This window comes from Atta cephalotes, assembly GCF_000143395.1.
Source record: "Atta cephalotes unplaced genomic scaffold scaffold00008, whole genome shotgun sequence".
Lineage (NCBI taxonomy): Eukaryota > Metazoa > Arthropoda > Insecta > Hymenoptera > Formicidae > Atta > Atta cephalotes.
This window is the reverse complement of record NW_012130072.1, coordinates 6,070,486-6,095,956: the sequence shown is the minus strand read 5'-3', so window position 1 is coordinate 6,095,956 and position 25,471 is coordinate 6,070,486. Positions and strand designations below refer to the sequence as shown.

General features: G+C 29.0%; 1 protein-coding gene across 1 annotated transcript in view; it reads right to left on the bottom strand.

The window, feature by feature from the left end:
- Nucleotides 1-6,202: 6,202 nt before the first annotated feature.
- Nucleotides 6,203-25,471, bottom strand: part of LOC105627377 — a 150,110-nt gene continuing 130,841 nt past the window's right edge. The window contains exons 17-29 of the mRNA XM_012208659.1: nt 25,072-25,334; nt 24,715-24,846; nt 23,983-24,319; nt 22,131-22,761; nt 16,574-16,732; nt 15,900-16,082; nt 13,979-14,098; nt 13,399-13,533; nt 12,726-12,868; nt 11,903-12,170; nt 11,458-11,581; nt 7,273-7,443; nt 6,203-6,405 (exon numbers count right to left, since the gene is read on the bottom strand). Coding sequence (XP_012064049.1) covers nt 6,203-6,405; nt 7,273-7,443; nt 11,458-11,581; nt 11,903-12,170; nt 12,726-12,868; nt 13,399-13,533; nt 13,979-14,098; nt 15,900-16,082; nt 16,574-16,732; nt 22,131-22,761; nt 23,983-24,319; nt 24,715-24,846; nt 25,072-25,334 — 2,869 coding nt within the window. The remainder of the gene's footprint in view (nt 6,406-7,272; nt 7,444-11,457; nt 11,582-11,902; nt 12,171-12,725; nt 12,869-13,398; nt 13,534-13,978; nt 14,099-15,899; nt 16,083-16,573; nt 16,733-22,130; nt 22,762-23,982; nt 24,320-24,714; nt 24,847-25,071; nt 25,335-25,471) is intronic.

Genomic DNA, 25,471 nt, shown 5'->3' with positions numbered 1-25,471 from the left:
TAAAGTAAATAAAGTAACTAATAATAAATAATTAATTATTATTATATATATATAATATACATATANANAGATATATATAATATATATATATACAATATATATATATATATATATATATATATATATATATATATATATATATCGGAATTCTGTTACACATGTCGCACTATTTCGATCACGTAAATAATTAACCGAGAGTTAATTTGCTGCTTTGTGTGTAGATTATTCGACGTGATGGTTTGCCGATATGTCCAATAGCAAACAAACTGTTCGGAATACAACTATGAAAGCCAACGGTTGTTGGTGGATATAGGTAATTACTGCAATCCATTTGAAATTTCTCCTCCAAAATGATACTGAGACAAATACAGTAGCAGTATGTGTAAAGATGTAATATTTGTACAATTTTGATTTTATAAATTGAAAAGCAAAAATTAAATAAATGTATTCATTAAAAATTTTTATCAAGATAAAAAAATGCAATGTGACATGCAATACAAAAGTTTCTTTTGATGAAAAAGAGAGAAATATCAATTTTTTTAAATATTATTCTTTAAAGTTATATAGAAGTTGATAGAAAAGTAGAAAAGTAATATTTCGTTTATTTTTTTGTAAAATTTAATACTCCCTTTATTTTTCTCCAATTTGTAAAATTTAAGTTTCTATAAATTATTTTTACAAATATTATATCATGAAAAAAATAGATTTGTCCTGTTAATTTAATTTAAGATTTTAATTATGACAACTGATTTAGTATAAAAGTTTTTTATTTTTATTTTCTAAAATATTTTCAATTTTATTTTCTGAAATATTTTAAAATTAATTAAAAATAAGAAAGTGTACGAAAGAAATTACAAAATACAAAAAAGACCAATTATTTTAACTATTTCGAATTATTCGATACTCACTACTTAATTCTGCTTATTAAAGTCAATGACAAATTAGCGCATTGTCCGGTAATTACGGTTTCATTACGATTTGTAAACGTGGAATCGATAACATGAATGACCACAATAAATGTGATGTAAAGTACCTACTCGGAGATAATACATCGCTAAAGACCCTCGATATCGATAATGTTATATTTTCTTTCATCTATAATATCGTATAACAAAGGATTCTCGATCACAAACTACTAACATTATACGTATATTTTCTTTCTTCGATAATTACCCGCTATTCTTTTGATCTTTCTCGTTATCCTCATAACTAACGCATTTGTGTTTGCAAAAGCACAGAGTAAATGGACAAAAGAATAAATCCTTTTTCTCACGGTAAAAAGTAATGACACTTTAAGTTTAAATATTTATATCCGTTTGTCGTAGTTAAAAATTAGAATAACTGAGATAAATACTCTTTTAACAATTTTAATAGGAATATTTATGCATTAATAATTTTTCGCAAGACTGTGTAGGTTGTAAATAGTGAACATGTCATCATGGAAATTCACATATGAAATATTTCTCAGCGTTATAAACAGCAATCTCTGCGTAAATTACTAAAATATTCATAAATGCAACATTTTTTGCTTTCTATCATATAAATTCAAGTTGTTAATCTGCTGTCTTAAATTTTAATTTTTTATAAACGACCATATATAAACGGGTAATAATTCTCAGCCTCCTTTTTTCCCATTTGTTATTGCGAATCGATAGAGTTTCGTGCCGCGAGGCGTTTCAATTTAATGTTGTTCAGTTAAATCGCTCGTGCTCTGGCGACTTTACAAACATGAAGTCCGCGGGCTGATTATTTGCTGTTACACGTAGCGCACGGATGGTACATACATGAATACAAGCAACCTACGCGTCGTGCTGTTAACGCGTTGTTAATAGAATGTAAACCGATTTTGCTGCGACCAGATCTCTCACAGCTTTTATCTATCTTTCCCAGCTTTTGAGCGAATTTATAATGACACCGAGTTTCCATTGTATGAGTAAATGTGATTATGATATAATATTATATATTATTATTACATTATAATAGATTGCCAGTGCTAGATTGTCATGATAATTAGTCATTGAAAATGATATATTAAATTAGAACGAGATTGTAGAAAAATATATATTACAAATGTATTTAATATTATATTGTTTTTTAATTGCAAATGAATACCGCGCACGTATTAATTTTTTTACAATATCTCATTATTGCATGGTTTTTGAATTTTCTTTATAAAAAAATTATTGTAATTTTAATATTTTCTAAATTAGCAAATGTTGAATTTAATAATATATTAAATTTCGTTAAATAATATAAATTTAATTAAACATTAAATATTAAATGTTAAATTTCAATACAGAAATATGTTTGAATTAAAAAGGAGAATATTGTATATATTTTAATAAGTAATTTAAATAAATAATTTTTTATTAAAGAATTATTTAAAAAAATTGTTTAAATTATAATTGTAGTTTTTGTCTTTCAATTTTAAATGCTCATTTCGGCAATACGTTAAGCAATTACCATAATACGAAATATCGAGCCACAGATTGGCGGTTTATGTTCAACGTGATGTTAGCATGGTAATCAAAATCATAGTTTATGCTCAAACGATCGCACATTGATAAATCATTCGATGCCAATCCAAGCATTTCGCATCAATAATTTAGGAACCATGAATGTTGAGCAAATTGATATACGGATATCCTAGCGGAAACAGATACTTCTTGCAAGTCAAACACCAATATTCTTCACATAATGCCAAAAAAATTCAACATGTGCAAAACATTAAAAATGAATGCATTTATTTATTGTTTTTGACAATCTTATATTAAACTCTTGTCACTGATACTTGTACTCAAGAAATACCATTTTTAAAAATGATTTTATATCTATGTTTTATACAATATTTGTACATTAAATGTCTTTTCTATCAATATCCTTTAAAAGCTTTCAGAAATCAATTTAATTTATATCCTTTTCTATGAAAGAAATTGCATAATAACTAATAATCACAAATATTCCAGAGCTACATTCTTAAGATAAAAAAAATAGAATTAAACATAATCATTAATTTATGCACGTTATATCGAGATACAATAAATTTGAGCATGATTACAAATATAAAGTAGATTAAGATTGCACGATTTCCATAGAAGTTTATATTTTGATGAGATATAATCAAAATTGCTAAGGATTATATTTATAAATATGCATGCATTCATATATGCATACGAGTGGTAAGAACATTCGTATCGAGCTTTAAATGCTAATAGATGAAAAGCGTGCGGGTTTATACCAAACGTCGGAAGTTCGCATGCAAGAGGGACACCCGCGTTGCGTAAGTCTCTATTAAGTCGAGAAACTTAGACATCCCAACTCTATTTAGAAAGTAAACTTTTTACTTACTCCTCCACCCCTCTCAAACGAGGGCAATTTAGCCTCACTTACGCATATTATAGGAGACTAAAATTGCATGAAGTTCAAAGCGCACGATCCTAATGTATTCGGTTATCCAAAAGCAAAGTCTCAAAGTTTCCGAATAGCTTTTGGCTTTCCGCGAGAAGTCGTAATTTATATTCCCTAATACTTTTCACAGAGGAAACAATTATTATATGACTATCGATTTGAATAAAAAAATGTGCAAATTTAATTAGTATTTGTTAAAGATATTAATTCGTTTTTATTTACATATATTTTGATATAATTCATATAGTTTAATCCAAGGCGTGATCAGAATATGTTTTCATAAAAGTTGATATAATACTATTTGTATTAATATTTATTTATATTAATACCAAATTAATTTGATATCGAATTAGTAATGATACAATTTTTTTTTAATGATTGCAACCAAACCAAAAAATATAAATTAATATTAACATAACAGCATCCTGACATCAAATAAAATTAAATTTTATGTAATTTTAACTATTTTGCGATTTTCATTAGGATGTAATTTTAAATAAGATATAATATATGTATATGCGCTTTCAAACTAAATTTGTAAATTAAATAAATTTATAAAGAGTGAAATATGTAGTGTTCATTAAGTACCATCAATTCGTTTTAGTAATTAACAATTTTGCTAATAAACATGCCACAAAATCAATACATTATATATTAGAAAACAATATGTTTTGAAATTATGCAAACAATCATGTCATGTTGGATAAAAGAAAAGGACCATAAAGAGGAAACTTAAAAAGCACCGAACCTTAATCGCAGAAATCACGTAAACCCTGGTCCATCAGGGTTGATACCCTTCCGGCGTGGTGTTGTTCTCTCGGGTGCGCGATCGCTTCACTGTCAGACAGAAAGAAAAGAGACGCAAGAACGCTAGGCCACCCCGTTAACAAGCTTTGCCGCTAATCTTAACTAAAATTAAGTTATAGGAGCGTGCCCAAGTTGTTAGAAATAATCTTTGAATCTACCTCTTAGATCATTAAACATGAAGGTAAAATAAGACCATCACCGTAGATTCCGTGATTTGATTAGAGAAGGATAATTGAACAAAGAATGGATCGGGACAAGATGAAGAAGGAAAGCAGGATAGACTCTCCACCCCTAAGAAATATCTTTGGAAAGTTAGGCCGAACATGCTATCGTAGCGATAAGTGATATCTCTTTACAGTTACTTTTTAATTTATCTCAAATTTTATATACGCACTTTTGAATTTACTATATTACGTGACAGATTGCATTTTACAAAATACAGTATTTTGGTAATCTTACTAATTTATTAAGATTCCTTCAAAATTTTAACAACAATAAAGAATTTTTAAATATTTATTATAAATCTAAAACTATAAAGATGAATCTCTGTAAAAAGTAACTAGAATTGAAAATTTATATTTTCCGTATACAAATAAATGTTATATACGAAACAGTTCAATAAGATCAATATTCATATTTAATATTAATACTATAATTATGAGATAAATAATTTTCTCATTTACGTTAATTATTTTTTAAAAACATATATGTTTATGAAATCATTATTGAAATCGTTTTTTATTCAAATTTTAAATCACCGTCAAACTTTTTGTATTATATACTTTTAAATGTAATAGAGATTAATCTGTAATTCTTCATAATTTTTTAGTTTTGTTAAAAAGTACGTAATGCAATACATTCTTATTATAAATTATTTAATGAATAATAGTATTATATAAATATGAAAAATTCGAAATTCTAGTACAGAAAATTATTTATATTTATAGTGAAGTATAAATCGCTTAAAGCTAAATACACCGTTTTCCTCTGAATAATAGTGGAACAGGGCTACGTGCTCGACGCGCTCGGACGCGTACTGAACCGGCTTATCATAAGTATCGCGAGAGGAAAGATTGGCCAAGCCACTCGTGATCGGATTATGGCGAGATTTACGCGCTATCGGTCCAGTAAAGGATTATTTCAACTTCCTGCTGAGATCGATCACTGGCCCGGCAAAATAGAAACGGAAAAACGCCACAATTTACTCACATTATGCATTACATTCTATCTCGATATCAGGCTGCTGCATTTTCCGTTACCAGATTTCCAATTATGTTCGCATACATTCTGTTCTAATCACTGCATTTTCTGGCAAAATTTTTTTTACGTTTGGTAAGAATTACATCGAAATTTTGCGCATTATTTATATTTCTTCACTTTGTACAACGTTTCGTGAGATTCATATTAAACTTTAAAAACGTTTTCTTTAGAAGACTTTTTTCAACGATAATTTTATTTTTTCTCGGTAAAATTTTAATCAAATGTCTATAATATTGAAAATTAAAGAATTTTAGCTTATTAATTTCTGAATAGATAACAAATTTTATAAAACTTTTTAAGTTTTCCATATAAATTTTATTTTAACAAGACTTTACTTTGACACTTTATTTTAATTAAATTATTTAAATATTTAAAAGTTTCCTATTATTGTGTCTTTTAACCAGATTGAATAAAAAATATACCTTTATAATATATAAGATTTTAAAAGAAAATACTTTCAAAATTAAAAATTAAAAAATACGTACTTGAAATTTTAGATAAACGTTAATATTATATATATAAACTTTATATATATATATATATATTAAATACAAATATTTTTTTTCTCGTCATATTATATGCTTTATATATATTGTCATAATTAAACGTTATTATCATTTATATTTATAATTTTATGTTATTTCCACATCTACGCTTTGAAGCACCATCTGAATCATCTTAGCCCAAAGAATAAAATCGTATATAAGACATTATTATTAAATTTCGATCAGTTGTAATAATAGCAGTTGAGATAGCATAAATGAGCACGGGCATTAAAGTAAAGATAAGCTGTGATGCTAATAAAGTGCATGGAAAGTATAAGATAGAATCGACGACACGCGTACGATCGCATGTTCGATCTAGGGCGTCGACGCCGACAGCTCCAAACTTCTCGTTTATCGATCGACTTTGGTAGCCTCATAGTTCTATCTGTGGACCAACGGTTATCAATAATGTATACTTCACACCGAATAATTCAAGACTCTCGTGGCGTTAGAAGCTATTGGAAAATTCTGCGGTTAACGCCCAGTACCTTCTGTTACCAATAAAACTTTAATGGCAAATTTTCACGCTACTTATAAATTTTTGTTTCATTATATGTAACAAAATGTACTCTTTTTTCTTCCCTTTATCTTTCTTTTTCTCTTTCTCTCTTTTTTTCATTTCTTCTCTCTAATTTATTTTATACGATATTAAAATAATACTCAGTTATTATAAAATAAAAATTAACATATGGAAATAGGTACATCATCACTTTTACTAATATAATTTTTCTCATCCACGATAATGCGCATAATGCACAAAAAAATATGCAAAGAAAAGATACGAATTTGATGCAGTTACTCCAGTTTAAATTTATTATTAATTACCTATTGAGGGCTCAAAAGTGAGTTAAAATGTCCAGTTTATTATATTGTCTAATTTATTAAATTATTGAAGAGTTTGTTATTATTCCACACACTAATTTTCACCGCTTTTTTTTCTTTTTTTTATTGTTATGCAGAATTATCGAGAGTCCTTAATATTGTAGATTACATTTATTAATAATATTACATGTATCTTGATTGATGATTTGCTTCTTTTAAAGTCTTTAATGTCGCTCTTTAATTAATTATGTAATGTAATTTAAAAATTGGCGAATTTCCCGATGAAATATTTACGTTGTGTCCATACACAGATATGCTATAATTTAGGAATGTAATAAATTATCGATTGATAATCAATTTCTCGACCAAAGATCGATCGATAATGATAGGAAAGGAGAATCTGGGTGCATGGTGCTGGGATCACACTTACAAGACTTACGATCGGCGTGTCTGGTCCTCTTGCGTTCACGTGGCGTGGTTCTAGTGGCTGGCGTTTTTGTTGCAGTTTTCACCAGAGATTCCAATAATTCGTCAACGCCATCAGCTAAGTTACCATTGGTGCTTTCATCCCTGAGTACCGGACCCAGTGAAATTATACGTCCTAGAACATAATAATATCTTCTATTGCTCTATGAATACATTCTAAATTTTTTTTGTAATAGCTTTATTTTCAAAGTAGCGTATCTCTGTATTATTTATAATCAAGTTGCGTAGCTCTGTATTATTTATAAATATAATATTGCACATATTAACAAATTAGATAAAATTTTATATTTAAAATTACTATGTTGTAGAAACTGCGGACTATCATGACAATCATAAGTTTAAATATTATAGCTATTTTTTTTTAATAATAATGCAACGTAATTTTTTCAGAATAAAAATTTTTTATTATAAAATCAAAACTTGTTGTTGAATAAAAGTTAGTATTGCAAAGATAAGTAAAAAATATATACTTAGCAAATTTTGTTTGCGTATCATAGTAAAAATTAATTGTTTTATGTTAGAATATGGCTTAAGCACTGGCTTTAACAAAAATTACTTTATTTATAGGATAAAGATTAGTATTACCATAATAAAAGTTATGTCGGAATCATTGTTGTGATGATCAAATCATCTATCAAAAATACAAGACATAGTAAAGTGTAATTTAAAATTGTATATTAAAATTTAATGTAAAATTTTTTCCGTGTATAAATCATTAATAAATTTAAATTCATAATCCAATTTGTTATAAGAACAAAATTTTTCTATTTATAAAGTAAATTTGTATTTATTTCTAAAAATTTATTTAGAGAAAAAAGCTAGATGACAATGCAAATTGTTAATGCTGATTTCAATTATTATGTTCAACTGAGCACAATTTCTACAATTATAAGATACATTTTTCTATTTATTCATGGAAAATATATTCAAAAAGGAAAAGTAAAGACAATGTAAAAAGTAAAGACAATGTCTAAGTAAAGAAATCCTTTGTAGAATATCGCGTGTCTACAAGATTTTTCTTCCACATCGTCTCACTATTTCATTTCTTACAATCACCACATCTAGTCCGCAGGGCTAGAAACTTCGAAACTGTCAAATACACAGAATTTCTTCTAGAGCTTCTTTCAAACTCGTCCCAGAAAAGCTATCATAGATACAGTTCTATACACTCTTGATACAAAGATTGTGAAAAAAGAGAAGTAGAAAGAGGATGAGAGGGTGGTAATAGAATTTTCATGAATGAAACGAAAAGAGGAAGGAAGAGATCTTTAAATCTCGCCAATTACGCGTTCTTTGACGACCGCAGATCAATCTAGACAATTCATTTTCGTGGTTGCTCTACCATAAGGAATGTTAAACGCTTTCAAATGGCTTCCTGTTCGTTAATCTGATCTGCAGGCTCTGATAATATGTCCTACTTAACGTACTCATTGCAATTGAGGAATAATGCAATAAATTTCTGATTAAAAGTAAGTCAAGAAATTATATAATTACTTTACTTAACGTTAATTATTAAAATATACTTGATCAAAACAATATACAATCATAAAGTTGCGTTTAATAATTGAATAGCTATGTAAATGTAATATTCCCGTTTTATATTTATTATTTATTTTGATTTATTTCAATTTTTTAATATTACAACTCTCTATTTTTATTTAAAAAATTGTGAAAAATAAAAGTTTCGTCACCATTAATATTACTTTAAAAACTTTTTTACAATTTTTAATAATGTTCAATCCATTTTTTTTGTAAATATAAAAAAGTTAATTTTTTTAAAAAGTATGAATATTTATAATATTTTTATTCAGAAAAGTTTAAGAAATTTCATACTTCTTGCAATAATTAGTTACTAAATTTTGTTTAGTAGAATTTGTTTAGTAGAATGCTATAAATGGAAGTAAAATGAAAGAAACAAGAATAAAGTTAACAATTGCGTATAACGATTAATTGTATCTAATATGTTCATAATATTAATATTACTCAGCAAATTGTTAAAATAAATTATCGCGTATCGTCCACGATCCTTGTCGTACAACTTGCGAGACTTTTCCAGCTGTGGAATTGGAGGGCTATCATATCCGACTGAAAACGCCAGCACGACTTAGACGGGACGTTTAGATACTTTATGTCGTGGCATACAAGGGAATAAAAGAGAGAAAAGTTATGATGGCCGCAGCCATGGTAACGCACGTGGGTGGTTGAGTTTACGAGCCGGATGGGCACCAACCACTTGGTTCCTTGAGTTGGCCCAATCCTCCGCGTATCCCCCTCTGCGCGAAAGCGGGAATAAAAATTCCACGTTTCCCCAAGAAAGAGATGATCCACAGTTACAACGTAATATCAGTCTTACAAGATCCAGGATATGCCAGTCGTTTCTGCTAGATCTTTTTTCAAGATACGGCTTTGCCGTAGATTTGATTGTACATATAATAACAATGAATCTTCGTTTTTTTAAATAAATAGCTTTTCGTGTTACTATGAAATTATTTTATTATAGTATTCATCGCAATGAAATAGAATCATAATATTTCAAATATTCAATTAACTACAGAATGAGTAGAGTTTCCAATAATTTCAAAGTAAAAGTACATTTATTTATAAACATATTAATTTTGTATCATCTTAATCTGTAATCATTGTAACGTGGATCTTTAACAAATAATTAAATTGAATTTTCTGATTATTATTACAAATAATTACTTATTACAAATAATTAAAGTACTTATTACAAATAATTATGAAGATCTAAATAATTAAAGTAATTAATTTTAAAAGTAAACCAATTTGAAATATTCTTCTTAAGGTAAAAAAATATTGACTCGCTAATTCTATTCATTGAATATTTATTCATATAAAAAATAAATACAATAGCAGTTCGTAGAGACTTTCATAGAAAAAGAAAATTGGCAAGAAAAAATTACGAAAGATAACAAGTTTGTGAACAATGTTACGATAAAACTTATAACATCGAGTCCAATAGAATTCTTTCGAACAAATTCAAAGAATAAATTTCTTAGAGGCTGTTATTTACGCGATACTTTTTCGCGCCGACTCGAATAATATTCACGTCGCTTCGAATATTCCCTCTGGAAGTTAACTACTTTTACATTCTGCCCTCTTGAGGCAAAGTTATCATCTTATGTAGCGCGCGTAAAGCGCAATAAAGAGTGAGTAAAACAAAATTCTACTCAAGTTGAAATTTTTCTCTCATGAATACCGAATTTATGAAGCAACACCGTTGAAGGCATCCTACCTTAACGCTTCGCAACTGAATGATAATGCTACTTACTGCCAAGTTACATTTACGGCTTAACGGTATAGTGGATGTACGCAATCTCGAACATCATCGTGAATTTTGGGCAAGAAAATTCCGAGTCGCATAAAAGAGAAACTTGTACGAATATCCTCGTGCAAAAGCAATAAAGATAACGAATGGTGACTTATGCGAGTCGGTAAATTTCACATTCGACTAAGGACACGGAGGAAGGAGAGAAGAACTGTATGTCCGCGAATGCATCGTATAATCACAAAGACGGCAACGCATTTACTTCTCATTTTCCGGTAATGTCATCAAATGACCCGGCGCTATCCTTAAATCTTGCCTGCAAGAGTCGCTGCTTAAGGGCGACATTTATCTCGCGCGCGTCGCTGCCACCACCGAGCTAGAACATTACGGAGATGAAGAGAAATTCTCGCACTTTGTTCTTATCCGCAGTGGAACAGCCGACATAGCCGTCGTCCTTTAGAGTGCGTTATTTTCGCGCAAGTTAAAAGCAAGGCTAGAAAACCGCAGTTATATTAAAGTGATAATATCTCGTTCGTTCAATCGCGAAAATGAGAACACTCAACTTGTGATTCTTACTTAATTCATAAATTAAAACATAAAATTTTACAGCAACAATGCTGTGCATTTTAAACAATTCGTTTTTAACATGAATTGCTTATTACTGTGAATTGTGTAAAATGAGATATTATACAGATATTATATAAGATATTGTTTACTAAATAAAATTTATTATAATAAAGATAAAATTAACCAATGCAAGGAATCGCTAAAACAGAAGAAGAAGAAACATCTAGGAGCATGTACAAAAAAATCATATGAAAAAGATCTGACAAAACTTACCGTCTTTCTTCTGTCTTCTCCATGGTAAAGTGCCGTGGATACTCTCGACATCTGAAATGTCACTGCCAAGTAGTTGTCTGAGTTCCGCGTCCGCTCGATCCTCTTTTGTACGAAACTTACCGACCTGTAATAAGAACATCAAGATTTTAAACTTGTAAAAGATACATGAAAAATTTTATGAAAATAATATATTGTAAAAGTAAAAAGAAATTAAATAGCTTTATTCAAATATAAATGAAATTTAAAAAACAACTTTATATTCTAATATCAATATAACAAAATAACAAATGAATAAAAATCAAAGAGAAAAAATTTAACACTCTACGCTAATTAATATTTACGATTAATATTATGTAAGCTAATCCAACTCAGTATAAATATATTTTAGTCGATGAAATTCGCTATGATGGTTTTCAACGAAAGATATAAAACAAAAATGACTTACCTCTGTTATCATCTTCCCTCTGGTCTTATTGCGTTCTCGATGATTGGCTTTCTTTTCAAGCTGCTGTATCACTCGTTCCCTAGTGGTTCTGTACTCCAGAGCAAATTCGGACACAATCCTACAAAACTCGTTTGGTTTTGTATCTTGTATCCTGTGCAGTGGTATACCCAACCACAAAATGAATTTGCGGAAACGGTTTATGATACGTCTGTGAACGATGCCTAAGACGATTATCCTTTCAGCACAATCAGCAAGGAAATCAGACATCCTGCGTTATAAAAATAAAACAATGTATTTTTTAGAAAAATATATGTTTCAGCAAGTAACTGTGAAATATATCAAATAAAACTTTTAACAATTTTTTACTAATAAAATAATTCAATAAAAAAATATTGACTAGAAAAATATAGTATGTATCGTATGCATACATGTTATTCTTGTTGCTAAAAAATATCTTTGACTTATTTAATTTTTTTTAAATATGTGAAAAGCGTAAAGCATTTAAAGAATAAAAACTAATTAAAATATCATAAAAAATAAAAAAATATAAGTTTATTGAGAGAATGCAAGTGTAGCGTGAATGATTACAGAAGGAACGAAGGGAAAGACTCATGGAAGGAAAAAATGTTCGTTCGGTAATTAATGAAAGCTCCACTTGGATAGCAGCCAGTTTCGCTGAAAAAAAAACTATCCCGAATTTATCGAAGCCACTTGAAACTTCTTAAACACAAACACTTAGAAAGACTCATAGGAAAGCAGAACGAGAGAGAGAATCTCGAAAATTGGTTCGGGAGCTAAGAAACTCGGCAGGAATTATACTCACTTGACCTTCATCATCGTAGAACCATCGTGCTTCGCAATGAGCTTGAGATGGTCCCAAGACGCTTTGCACTCGCTCTCGAGTTTCGCGATGTTCGCCGCCAACTCATCGAAATCGATTTTCGAAGCTCTCGTTACCGCACCAATCTGAAAACAAAACCGCGTTGGCATTGTCGAGAAAACTATTCCAATTGTCTTCAAGAACTATATAAAAAGATATAAAAAGAAACATAGTTTAAAATTTATCTGAAAAAGATACATAAAAGTATTTACTTCTTTCTTTATTTTATTTTTATTTCTTCAATAAAAATCATTTTAAATCAAATGAATCGTATATTTATGTAATTAAAATGTTGTATTCGCGTAAATTATATGAAAATTATAATTGCAACATATTGTTTCTATTTTAATCCAATTTTTATCTTTTAATCTATTTTTTTTAAAGTTACATTACATTAATCTTTAATATCATGTATCCAAAAATTCAACAAAATATGGAGAAGAAAACCGATTGTGTGATAGAATAAAATAAAATCGTAAAAACAAAAAAATTTCAGAGAGCTCTCTGAAACGTGAACTCAGTCTCCATTTCATAAATATACAATAGTACAATCGCGATATCACGACAAAGCAAAGTTCTCTCTAGTTTTGATCGTACTAATTGATATGGTTCTTACCTCGGAATAGAGGTCTGTAGAATCCGGAAACTTCTCCATCACCATGTGGCAAAGATGATGAAGCAACGAGTGTTTGTGAACCGTATCCTTCACTTCAGGTACTTTGACGAGGTATTCTAGTTGAAAGCCCTTCACCTGAAAAAGGATGAAGTCTTCACGTCGTGACACGACGTTCCGAAAAATAGCGCGTCTCATTTTAACGCTCGTAAATATTTAGATTTATTTATAGATTTTTTATGTTATACGATAGAGAAATTTCTATGAAATAATTGCGTTGCTCGAAAATTAATCTGATGCAAATCTAGTTGTTGAAAAATACATTAGAATAGAACTTTTTTAATACAGTGGATATTCCATCAAAACTTCCGAAAATTCCGAGGATAAATAGTGGACCGTGATTGTAGCAAAACTCCGTATTAAATCGAGATTGTTTTTGAAAAAATGTGGCTGTCAGTCAAGTAATATGAAAGATATCCTATCCAACTAGTAGTTAGAAATCGATATTATCAGGTTTTGAATTGTTACAATCTCGGGACAGACGAATTAAGTGGATATCATTTGGCTGGCATTCAATACCTACCTCATTTCCGTTGAGGAATATCCCGATCGAAAGGAGTGTGCTTAGAATCCCACGGAACGTTTTATTCACTCGTAAGGTCTCCATACCCTGTTTCAAATCCATTAAAGGATCTGCGATTTCCTAGAAATTACAAAAATCGTCCCATTTTTCTCGCGAAACTCATAATTTGTATTATTGATTTTTATAAACATGTATCTCATAGTTGCATGAGAATTGAAAAAAACCATTAAGTCATGGATTATTATGTTTTAATTAAAAGCGAAAACACTAGAATGAGAACCATTTTTATACAAATATTTTTGTAATTTGCGTATGTTTAAAATTTTTTTTTCAAGTTCATATAATATCAAATCTACCATAGAGACATTCCAATTAAAGTCTAATTAAAATGGACATAAGCTGCATTTCGTATGCAAGATTTCTAGTTTTATCAAACGCGAAAAGAAAGACATATATTTATTATTCTTTTGTTTTTCTTATTTGATCTTTTCTTCTCTTCTCTCTCTCTCTCTCTCTCTCTCTCTCTCTCTCTCTCCCAATAATTGCTAAAATATGCGGATTGATTAAAGTGGCTGTTTCTTGACTCTAATTAGGTCTCTAGAATTTATATAATTAAAAGCGTAAAATCAGAATAGCAAAGTATGACTATTTCAATTTTAAACTCAACATTTGAATTTAAAACCACAATTTTTTGTTCATTATTATCTATGTAATAATTCGGATTTAAATATTTTTTTTATTAACTCGATTAATCGATATTCCTTTGCATGTATTTTTGAATTAATCGATTTGACTGAGAACTGACGCATATTGCAAGCATACAAGTGGATTCGCATACAAAATGATTCGCGGCATTTCCCGGCACGAACTATTTCACGCTTCAGTTACAGTCGAACAATGCCAAGAAAGTTAGGTCATCGAGTGACCTCTCTTCGAGTACAATATCGGAATTCGCCATTTTGTCGTTGAAGAAATACGTCGAGAATGCTCTTCTACCTATCGACTTCCTCTCCTACATTGCTGACATTCCTTTCCATTGTTCCTTGATAATCGCGAAGAAATCCACGCGCGAAATCAAAGGGAAAAGAAGAAAAGAAGAAATATAAAAAGCTAAATTAATTATTATGTATTATTATTATGTATTAAAGTAGTATTCAACAATTATATAACTTCAAATTGAAATTACGAATCGGATTCATGGAAAAAATTATTCTGAATTGTTAACAAAATTATATTTACAAACTCTTAAAAGCTCCACTTTTCTATTATCTTGTCTTTCTGTTTTATTATATGATAAAGTTTATGTAAAAATATACACATATTCACAAAAAATTAATGAAATTATATTATATATTATTAGAAATAATATTAAATATTATTATTGAACATTTGTAAAAAATTAATATTTTCAAATTATTACTTTAAAATTTTATCCTGATATCATTGGTTCTTAGAAGATCAGTAAAGGAAAATTAAGTGTATTATTAGATACTGTTTGATGTGCAAACGATCTTGTCTCTGACAGTGACACGCGCGATCATAAATTAAGGTATAAAGCAAGAGATTAAAATTAAGTTTTTTATTTAGAAAAAAATAAAAGAAAAAATTTATGTTATCTTCTAAAAAAAGTTGAAATTATAAATACTATCTCTATTAATAAGTTGACATTTTTTATTATGTCAACTTATTTTATATTACTTTATATTATTAATTAAGATGTAATCAAATTAAAATTTCCTTAATTAAATTTTCCTTAAAAAAACGCTTATAAATTATCGACATTAGAGTAGTAAATTCTCCTATTTTTTTGCAAATAGTTTTTATGTACAAAACCAACAATTAAAAAACAAAAATTTAAAAAGTTTACTGTTAAATAGTATGTTCACTAAGAAATACATAATAATATAATATTAAGACTTACTTTCTCGGAATTTTCGAAGTCTAGCTTGAATGCCCACAGCTTTAGTCTTGCTGGCAATTCCGAAATGGAGGTCAAAGTTAGAAGGAACTGTTCGGCCGATCCTAAGGGAAGGTCAGGATTGGCAGCCTGTGCCTCTTGTATCCTGGATTTTTCTTCCTTAGTAGGTAGCATTGTTAGCAGTTTCTATTGAGAGAATTTTGAAACAAAGAGGGAAATAAATGAAAAAAAGAAGTCAATCCAAAATTAGAAAAATTAGAATAAACTCGAAACTAGAATACATAAGTGTATTTGAACTAAATTTTAGGATTGATCATCAACAGAAAGTTAAAATTTTTCAAAGCTTTCTATTAGCCAGTAAATTAAAGCAGCATCGACATAATTCATGCAAAAGTTGAAAAATCAATTAAAAATATAATTTAAATAGACATACAATTTAAATGAATAAAGAGTGAAAAATAATAACAATTAATCTGAAAGAATTTTTGAATAATTTTCACTTAATTCAAAAAATATTAAAAACTGTCAAAATACATTGTATACATTCGCGTTTTTCTTTCCAAAATCTGCATTGCATGTAAAAATATAAGAAATATTTCCTAATTTTTTAGCAGTTTTTGAATGCTGTAAGAAATAGAAATTGAAAAAAATAAAAAATAAAACAGCCATATTCTTACCTCGATACCCTCTCTATTCATGATTGTAGCATCCATTTTCAAAATCGCAGTCTTGATGGACCTTGGCGGTGGCAGTTTTGTCATACCAATGTTAATGGCGTTTGATCTTTTATGATTTAGCACAATAATTTCCTTGTTCTTGTTCATCTCCTGCTGTTTCTGTTTGCCAACAACAAACAAAAAAATTTCGATTATATCAAAACATTTGAAACACGCGTGATATAACTTCGATGTTTTCTTCATTATATATACTCTATAGCACTTGGAGTTATTGCGGAACGATTAGTACCTTTTACCGTGCAACAAAAATACTCCGCTATAAAAACACATAAAAACACATCAAAAACTACCAAACATTCGAACGTTACACAGATGAAAACGTAGCGTCAGGATATATTGAAAATACACCACTAAAATGGAATAAAGCCGTTCTCCTCTTTTGATTGCAAGTGGAGATATATACATATACGGACGACGTTGAATGTTCCTCGAAATTATCTCGCTATAGGTAACAGTTCTCCAAATACTTTGCAATAGACGTAATAAATGTCACATGATAAAATCATAAAATTATCCTTTATAAGCTTACACTCATTTATTTAAAAAAAATATATGTGCATAATGTCCAATGCAAATAAATTATGCAAACGTTTAGGTAGAATAAATACAAATAAAAATTAAAATTAAAAAGTGTATTATAATACTAATATGTTATAACGTATTATACATATTGTATAAAGCAGGTAATTTAAAATAATATCTCAAATAAAAGTATATTGAAAAATAAAACGTTTTATATTTTAAAATTTTTAAATTTATATTGAGCGAAGTAGATATTAAAATTTGGAATTTGTTATTTTGCCAGTTGTACATTTAATCTATTAAATTATAAATCAGTTTAATAAAAATCATCTAAGAATAAAAAAAATACGAGATAAAAACTTTTATTAGATTTTTAAAACAATATAGATAATGTAAAATTCGTTTTAGTCACTGACAAAATAATTTATTTGCTATTAAAGTCAATATAATAATGAAATAAAAGCAAAAGATTGTAATTATTAATATAATTAATATTGGTATTGTCATAACAACATTAGAAGAAACGTTCTTTATTAATGATCCTTAATAAATTGATCAATTATAGTAAAAAAATTCCAGCACAGTACAGTAAAATAACAACCGCAAGAGAGCTTACAACAGCGATTTATAAAGTATATGAAGCAGTCTTCTTGAAGAAAGAAATACCTTCAGCAAAATTTTTATCAATTAGTGCATCAGTGTCAGCATGAAATCGATCGGACCAGTATTTGTAAATGAACGCATTTAGAACGCATGCATTTATATTAACGATCACTAAAACAACGCCGAAAGTTAAAGAATTAAGACTCACCTCCTGTAAAATTCCAGCATGCCATTTCGTTCATATTTTTTCGTGCGAGCACCAACAACATTGCCAAGAATACAAGAAGATAATTAGTCGTATTTCAGTAAACCACCATTACTATCACCCTTACTACTATCCAACCGCTATAATCGTTATTCATGATCGTTATCATAACCGTTATTCTCACATGATACGGTTAACTACGTTATTAAATTAGCCGACGTTATACAGCGCTTATTCGATAACTATACATATGTGGCCGAACATAAAACTAAGTGAAAGTTAATAAGAATTAAACTTTACTTTAAAGTAAGTCTCTTATTTCATATTCTTCTATGTAATAGAATAGAAGAGATATATGTCTATCATATACTATTCTATAAACATTAATAAAATTTTATCAATTTTGATACCTACTATTTTTATATAAGGAGAAAGATATAAAAACATAAATGTCATTTAACTTGTTCATATGAAAATAATATTAAAGACATAAAATCATAATAAAATTCGTATACAAGTTATATGTACAAAATAAGAATCATAAAATGGTTTGAATAGCATAGCTTATTATTTCTAAATCAAGATATCGATTTAATTTTAATGAACATTGATATCTAATCTTAATATCTTTGTATGAAATAAATTATATATCGAATTTCAATATAATGTAAAAAAATTAATTTTTAAAATTTATGAAAAATCCTTATTTTCTCAAGAAAAAATTAGTAATAGTAATTAGAAATAAAAGTAAAAATACAATAAAAATCCTTGAGATGAAATATAACAAATTTAATTAAATTCGAAATAATGTGTCATAAATTCTTAATTTGATATTTAAAAATATTTATTTTCCATTATCACGAAAAAATTAATTTCGCCTTTTCTATAAGTAAATATGACAAATTAAAGTTTTTATTGTTACTATTATATCATTTCTTACTTAAATTGATCTCATCAAGTTTTCTGTACAATTCCTTATGATACAGTTTGTGTAGCATTTGTCTGACTTTTTTTCTATTAATTTGGAACATGCGGCTTTATATAATCCTAATTTACGATATTACAAAATCAAGTGCAATTGTGCACAATATCATTTGCGTCGAAGGCAAATTTTCCTTTTATAATTTTGCTCCGTTTATCCTTGTTTCATTGCTAAAGATTTATAATTCTTTGGCACGCGGCTATTTTTTCGTTATTTTTTATAGGCGTAGGTTGACTGTAATTATCGGTGTGCTAAGCGAATTCAAAGGGTGAGAAAGAGCTTGTGTCGGAAACAACTGGAACGGAGAAATAATGCGGCAGCTTTCAGTAACGCTCGAAAAATACGTGCAACCCAGTTGCAGTCTCTCTACTGTGCAATATCTCTTGCTGCGATTTAGTTGCGCACAGACGTGAAATACACAGGTGAGAGGAAACCAATATACCGCGCTGTGTAATTACTGCGGTAATTAATGACGATATTCTCTACTCGATTGCAATGCTTTGGTACAATGCTAGTAAAAAATTTTTATAGTTTTCTGACACGTGCGCGCGCGTGTGTGTTTATGTGCAAAATCGTTTTGTAAATTATACATATAGTGACTATATTTTATCTATGTGTGATAGAATAATCAGCAGTATACGTCATCATATATATTTTCTCTCTAACTTATATTTTCTCATCAGATGTAAAATTGCTATGAATGATCATATATTATAGTTTTAGAAAATGTATTCAAAAGAAATCATAAATTAAAGTCATAAACCAAAAACTTATATACAAACTTATATAACAAGATTAAATTTTATTTATTTTTTAAATTATATAAATTTAATTATAAAAGAAAGATAGAAAAACTTTATAAAAGTTAATTACGTAGTAGTTAAGTTAAATACGTACAATATATTTTAATATTCTTGAGACTTCCACGGGTGCTTTCTATATAAAGATTATGAGTTTCGTGAGTTTTCTCCGTGTCCAGATTCATTCTTGGAATGTCAACGTTTCGTGAACCTTGCAGTTCACTTCATCAGGGAGCAGCAACATTTCACGAAACGTTGCATTCCAAGAATGGATTTAGACACGGAGAAAACCCGCGAAACGCAAGATCTTTAAATATATTTTAATGTTATGATATTTTATATCTTATTTATTTTTAAGTCCATTCCAAAAGCTATTTATATTTGTAAAGCATTAAAAAAGGGATAAATTCAAAAAGATTAATGTAAAAAGAAGCAGAATCAGAAAATAGTTAATTAATATATTATTAGTTTCATCTAATAAAAAAATAATTACTAAATTATAAATATATTTCAGATCAAATAAATTAATAAAATTAGCAAGATTTTATTAATTCGGTCACACATTTGTGAAATTGATTAACGTACTACAATATAATATTTATACTTTATCTTTGGTAACTCAAAATAATATTAAATATTAATTAATATTAAAAGTATAATATAAAATATAAAAACAATTACATATATATATAAATAAGGACTTTCAATCTTAAAAACCTAATTATTGTTTTTAAGATTGAGAGTTTATTTATATATTTATATATTTATGTAATATAAAATATTTTTTATATTTTATATTATACTTTTAATATTAATTAATATTTAATATTATTTTAAAATTCAGAAGGCTGATGAGAGTTTAACGCTGATGTAAGAGCGAAGAGATAGGAGATGAAGACAATAATACTAATAGGTGTTGGCGATTATCTTCATTAATTGTATTGAATGTTTCGGCTCACTTTGGAGTCATCTTCAGCGAAAAAGTAGAAATATAATATATCGTTGAAAGTAAATCATTCGCAAATTGATAGAAATGCAGTAATCAATACGCTCAACGAGAAACAAAGAAGTTCACAAACATTGATTCACAATTTTCATAAGATATAAATTAAAGTCGTGAAATTGTCGATTTCAAACGATGTGTCAAGATGAACTGACACAATATTAATCTGAGAAACGACTTGCTTTAATTTGTATCTTATGAAAATTGTGAATCAATGTTTATGAACTGCTTTGTTTCCCATTGAGCGTATTGATTACTGCATTTCTGTCAATCTGCAAGTGACTTACTTTCAACGATGTATTATATTTTTACTTTTTCGCTGAAGATGACTCCAAAGTGAGCCGAAACGTTCGATACAATGAAGATTACTGCTAACATCTGAATATTATCTTCATCTCCTAATTCTTCGCTCTTACAACAGCGTTAAACTCTCATTAGTCTTGTTCTGAATTTCTAATTATTGTTTTTAAAATATTAAAAGAAATAATAATCTAATATTTTCTTTTTTAAAATAATTGCAATTTTAAAATTGCAATTGGAAAATTGAATGTAATTGTTTTACACTTCGACCAATGAAAAAAAATAAAAAATTTTCTTTTTGCCACTTTATAATTATGTCAATTTACAATTACGTTATTAATTATAAATAAATGATAATTTTTTCCTAATATTTTTGAGTATTTCTATTAAAAGTAATCAAGCAGTCGCGATAGAAAGATGTTATCCCCTTTAAACGTTGCAACCCTAACCTGCTAGATCAACAGAGGTGTGTATGTACACAAGATTATGGGTATATGCTTTGTGGAATTTTGGAATTTTAGTTCCATGAAAAAGTCGTTGTAACAATCTTGCATAAATAAAATTCGGATATTCGCTTCTCATATTGTTACAAAATTAACGAATCACAAAAAAATTATTACTACAAGCAAATCAATACGAATTACTAAATAAAAATGAATTGAAAATTATAATTATAATTTTTTAAAAATCACCATTAAAAATCATTATTAATCTGCCTTCAAGAATTTTTTCAAATGTAACTTATTGTTAGTGTAACCAGCCGTAATAATCATTACTATCTTGACGATAAGTAAAGTTCATTTAAAGAAGACACATCAAATAAAATTAAATAAATAACATAGCAAAATATTCTTCTATCTTTTTATAACTTCTATCTTTACCTCGTTAAAAATTTTGAAGAATATCGTATAAAATTTCAATGTACACTGCGAAAGGTAGTCGACGATAGATCTCGTTTAAACGCATTGCTTTTATGTTCTCTTCAATCGTCCCTTCGAAACGGTGAAATTCGCGGTTTGTTGCATTTGTATAATGAAAACAACACGATCTGCGTGAAAGAAATCATACATGAGACCACTCACCTTAGTGATAAGATCCTTAGCGCGACTCTCGAAAAGATGTTCGAGCTTTTGTGTGTCGACGGCCACAGGTGTTAGTTCGTCCCAGATCATCTTGTGTTTGTCGAGTCGTGCAAGAATGTTGGGATCGTCTCGTACTTCCTTCCAGAACAGCTTCACCGTCTTCTTGCTCTTCTTCGCGAGTAACGATGGCGGATTCTTTGGCGTGTTACTGGTTTCGTTAGTTAGTGGTGGCCTCGACATCTTCAAATTGATACCGAATGGCAGCGGAGGACCCTGAGGAAGGGGCGGTGGCAATCTCGCCCCCAACGGCGGTGGCGGAGGTGCCGAAACATCTCCATTTGGAGGTGCCATCGGTGGTGGCGGTGGTGGCATTCCATTCGTCACATTAGCAGATCCCAGCACATCGATCTCATCTTCGGAATTTAGATCAGTGAAATCCAAGTCGCAAAGTGCCAATGGTCTCTTCAGTTTTTTTACAAGTTCTTCCCAGTGCAATTCATTCTCTGATTTCTTCGTTTCCTGCAGTTTCGGCAAATTATCGCTGGTTGGCGACTTTAGTACGTCCGCTTTTGACTTCGACTTCGCTAGACCTTCTTTTGCTTTCGAGATCAATCCACTCATATCTCCTATCCTAAAAACATGCATAAAAATCCAAATTATATATTTTATATAACAATTACTAATTACAATAGCATATTTTACAGAATAAAAAATAATAAACAAGAAACGAGCATTTACATTTAGATAAGCTATTAAAATCAAATAAAACACACTCATACACATTAATGACACATGTGATTATCGATTTAATTATCATATTATTTTTCAATATTGAATTTCTGAATTACTTTAATTATGTTATTTAATTGTTATGTACAAGAATTAAACTCAATGTAATATAATTACTGCAGCTTTAAATTTTGTTAAACACAGAATAATCTCTACATTTAATTCTGATAGTTTTGACAATATAATAATAAACTTTTATGCATTTATAATACCAAAAATTAGAATTATTTCAATTAAATGTATGTACAGTATATGTATCATTATATAATTTGATTATTTCGAAAGCCAATAAAGTTCCAATAAAGTTTGTCTTCCTGATAATTTAATTTATCAATATCACATTATAATATTTAAAATAACATTCATTTTATAGTAATATTATTTATCAACCATCTAGTTAATATATTTTTAAAGATTATCTGATGACAAAATACAAAAGATAAGGTTTCTTTCGATCTGTAGAAAGTTTCGTATCCGACGAAGAAGTAACTTTTATATGAAACGTTGTACTCTTGCAGTATCCCGTGTAAAATTAACTCGGTAGAATTTTCGACTAAGGTACAAAGTTCATACGACTTTTCCAGCTTTCTAGTATCATTGTTGTCAATATCTCGCGCTATTCTTATATGCTACTTTCCACTTTTATTTGTAATAAACATTAAACTGATTTTTGCGTTCAGACACATTACATTTCATATTTGACTTTAGTAAAATGCAGATTAAATTAACCGAGAAAAATAGTTACAAGGAACAAGCTGTTATATACAGCAAGTTAATATTTTGTAAATAATAATAAGTGAAAATTGACAGTATTTTATAGTTGTTATTTTTAGTTTCCAAAGACAACACAATTTCCAATGTTTAAAAATATTGATATAAATTAGCAAACACTTTTTCAGAATTTAATAAACTTTAAGACTTTTCTATATTCTTATAATATCTGTTTAATAAAAATTTTGTATTCTAAAATTTCGCAAATACAAATATAGAAACAAGATACAAGAGGATAAATCAATTGAGTAGCATGCATTTGAAGTAAAGGCAGCCCCTTTCCCGAAATTACCTGGAAACTTTCTCCTCCACAGGGCTGCTAGGTATAAGATTCTGTGCTGCCAACTTCTGAGTGAGATCCTTGACAGTTCCTTCCCTCTTAAGCTGGAGAACCACTCGACGATCTTCGTCTTCGTCGGTGTGATTACTCTCGTTGTACTCGACACCTTCGTTGGGACTTTTGCCGTACCATGGTTTCTTCTCCTCCGAGTCGAGCTTGTTCGCGGCATTCATCAAGGGCGTCAAGTCTTTTCTGCTGTTCGTTCTTGACAACTTGTTCGAAGGAGAATCAGCGTTCCTCTCATAAGAGATACCGTTTGTATATCGTAGATTGTTTGTTGCGAACTGACCTTTAACAGCAAAAGATTAAAAATATTTATTGTAACGATAGAATATCTTCCAGAGATGCAAATTGTTAAAAAAAAATGTATATGGTAAGAAATTAAAAAATTTATTTTATTAAATCCACCTACTTCACAAAATGGATATATTTTGTAAAAAATTGTATGTATATTCCCTTTCTAACACACATACATACATAGTTTTAGTCTATTCATTTCTAAATAAATATACAAATTATAAAATTAAACGATAATAAGATTTTTCTTTTATAAAAATGTGAATCGCATTAGTGATAATTTTATTAGTGATAATCGGAGATTTATTTGGAAATAAAATAAATTAGGTTTAAGAATAATAAAAAAATATTCATGTAGAGCATTTTAAGTGAACTTTAAGTACTCACTTTCCTGATCATCGGTATGACCAAGCGAAGCTCTCAGGTTTGCAGTAGCCTCTTGTTGCTCTCTAATGAAGCTCCTCTGTCTCTCCGCGCGTTCTCTTCGTCGTCTCAGCGCTGGTGTAACACCAACATCCACTAAAACACGAAATAATATTTTCTCCATTAAAGCGAATCACTTACGTATATCTTAACGCGTTTTATATACAAATTAAATTTATTACAGATTAAAGATGAGCAAATTTTCTCAAAATATAAGTTAGACTTTTTTTCCATCGCGTATAAAACTTTTCTTTCTGGTATAAACACATAATTGATTTAAATTAAAAACTCAATTATCGAAAAAAAGAAAGAAATGATTACCTTTATTCTCTTTGTAACTACCATTGAGCTGAACTTCACCTAGATGACCCTGAGAACTTTGAGAACTACTTGATTCGTCGTCATCATCTGGTAGGTTCGAATTCAAAGTGTTATTCAGCGTACTCACACCCAGAGTATGATTCAGTCGTGGGCTCAGCCGTGGATTCAGAGACATTGACAGGGGTGAATTACCTGTGGAATGCCTTCGAGACTTTCGCCTTTCGTGAGAATCCACTAGAGACTTTCGGTTTCGTAAAGTTTTTCTACGCAGTCAAAGAAAGAAATATAAGATTAGAAATATCTTAACCGAATTATTATACAATTGTTATAAGATGAAACGAAATGTGTGTGTGTGTGTGTGTGTGTGTGTGTGTGTGTGTGTGTGTGTGTGTGTGTGTGT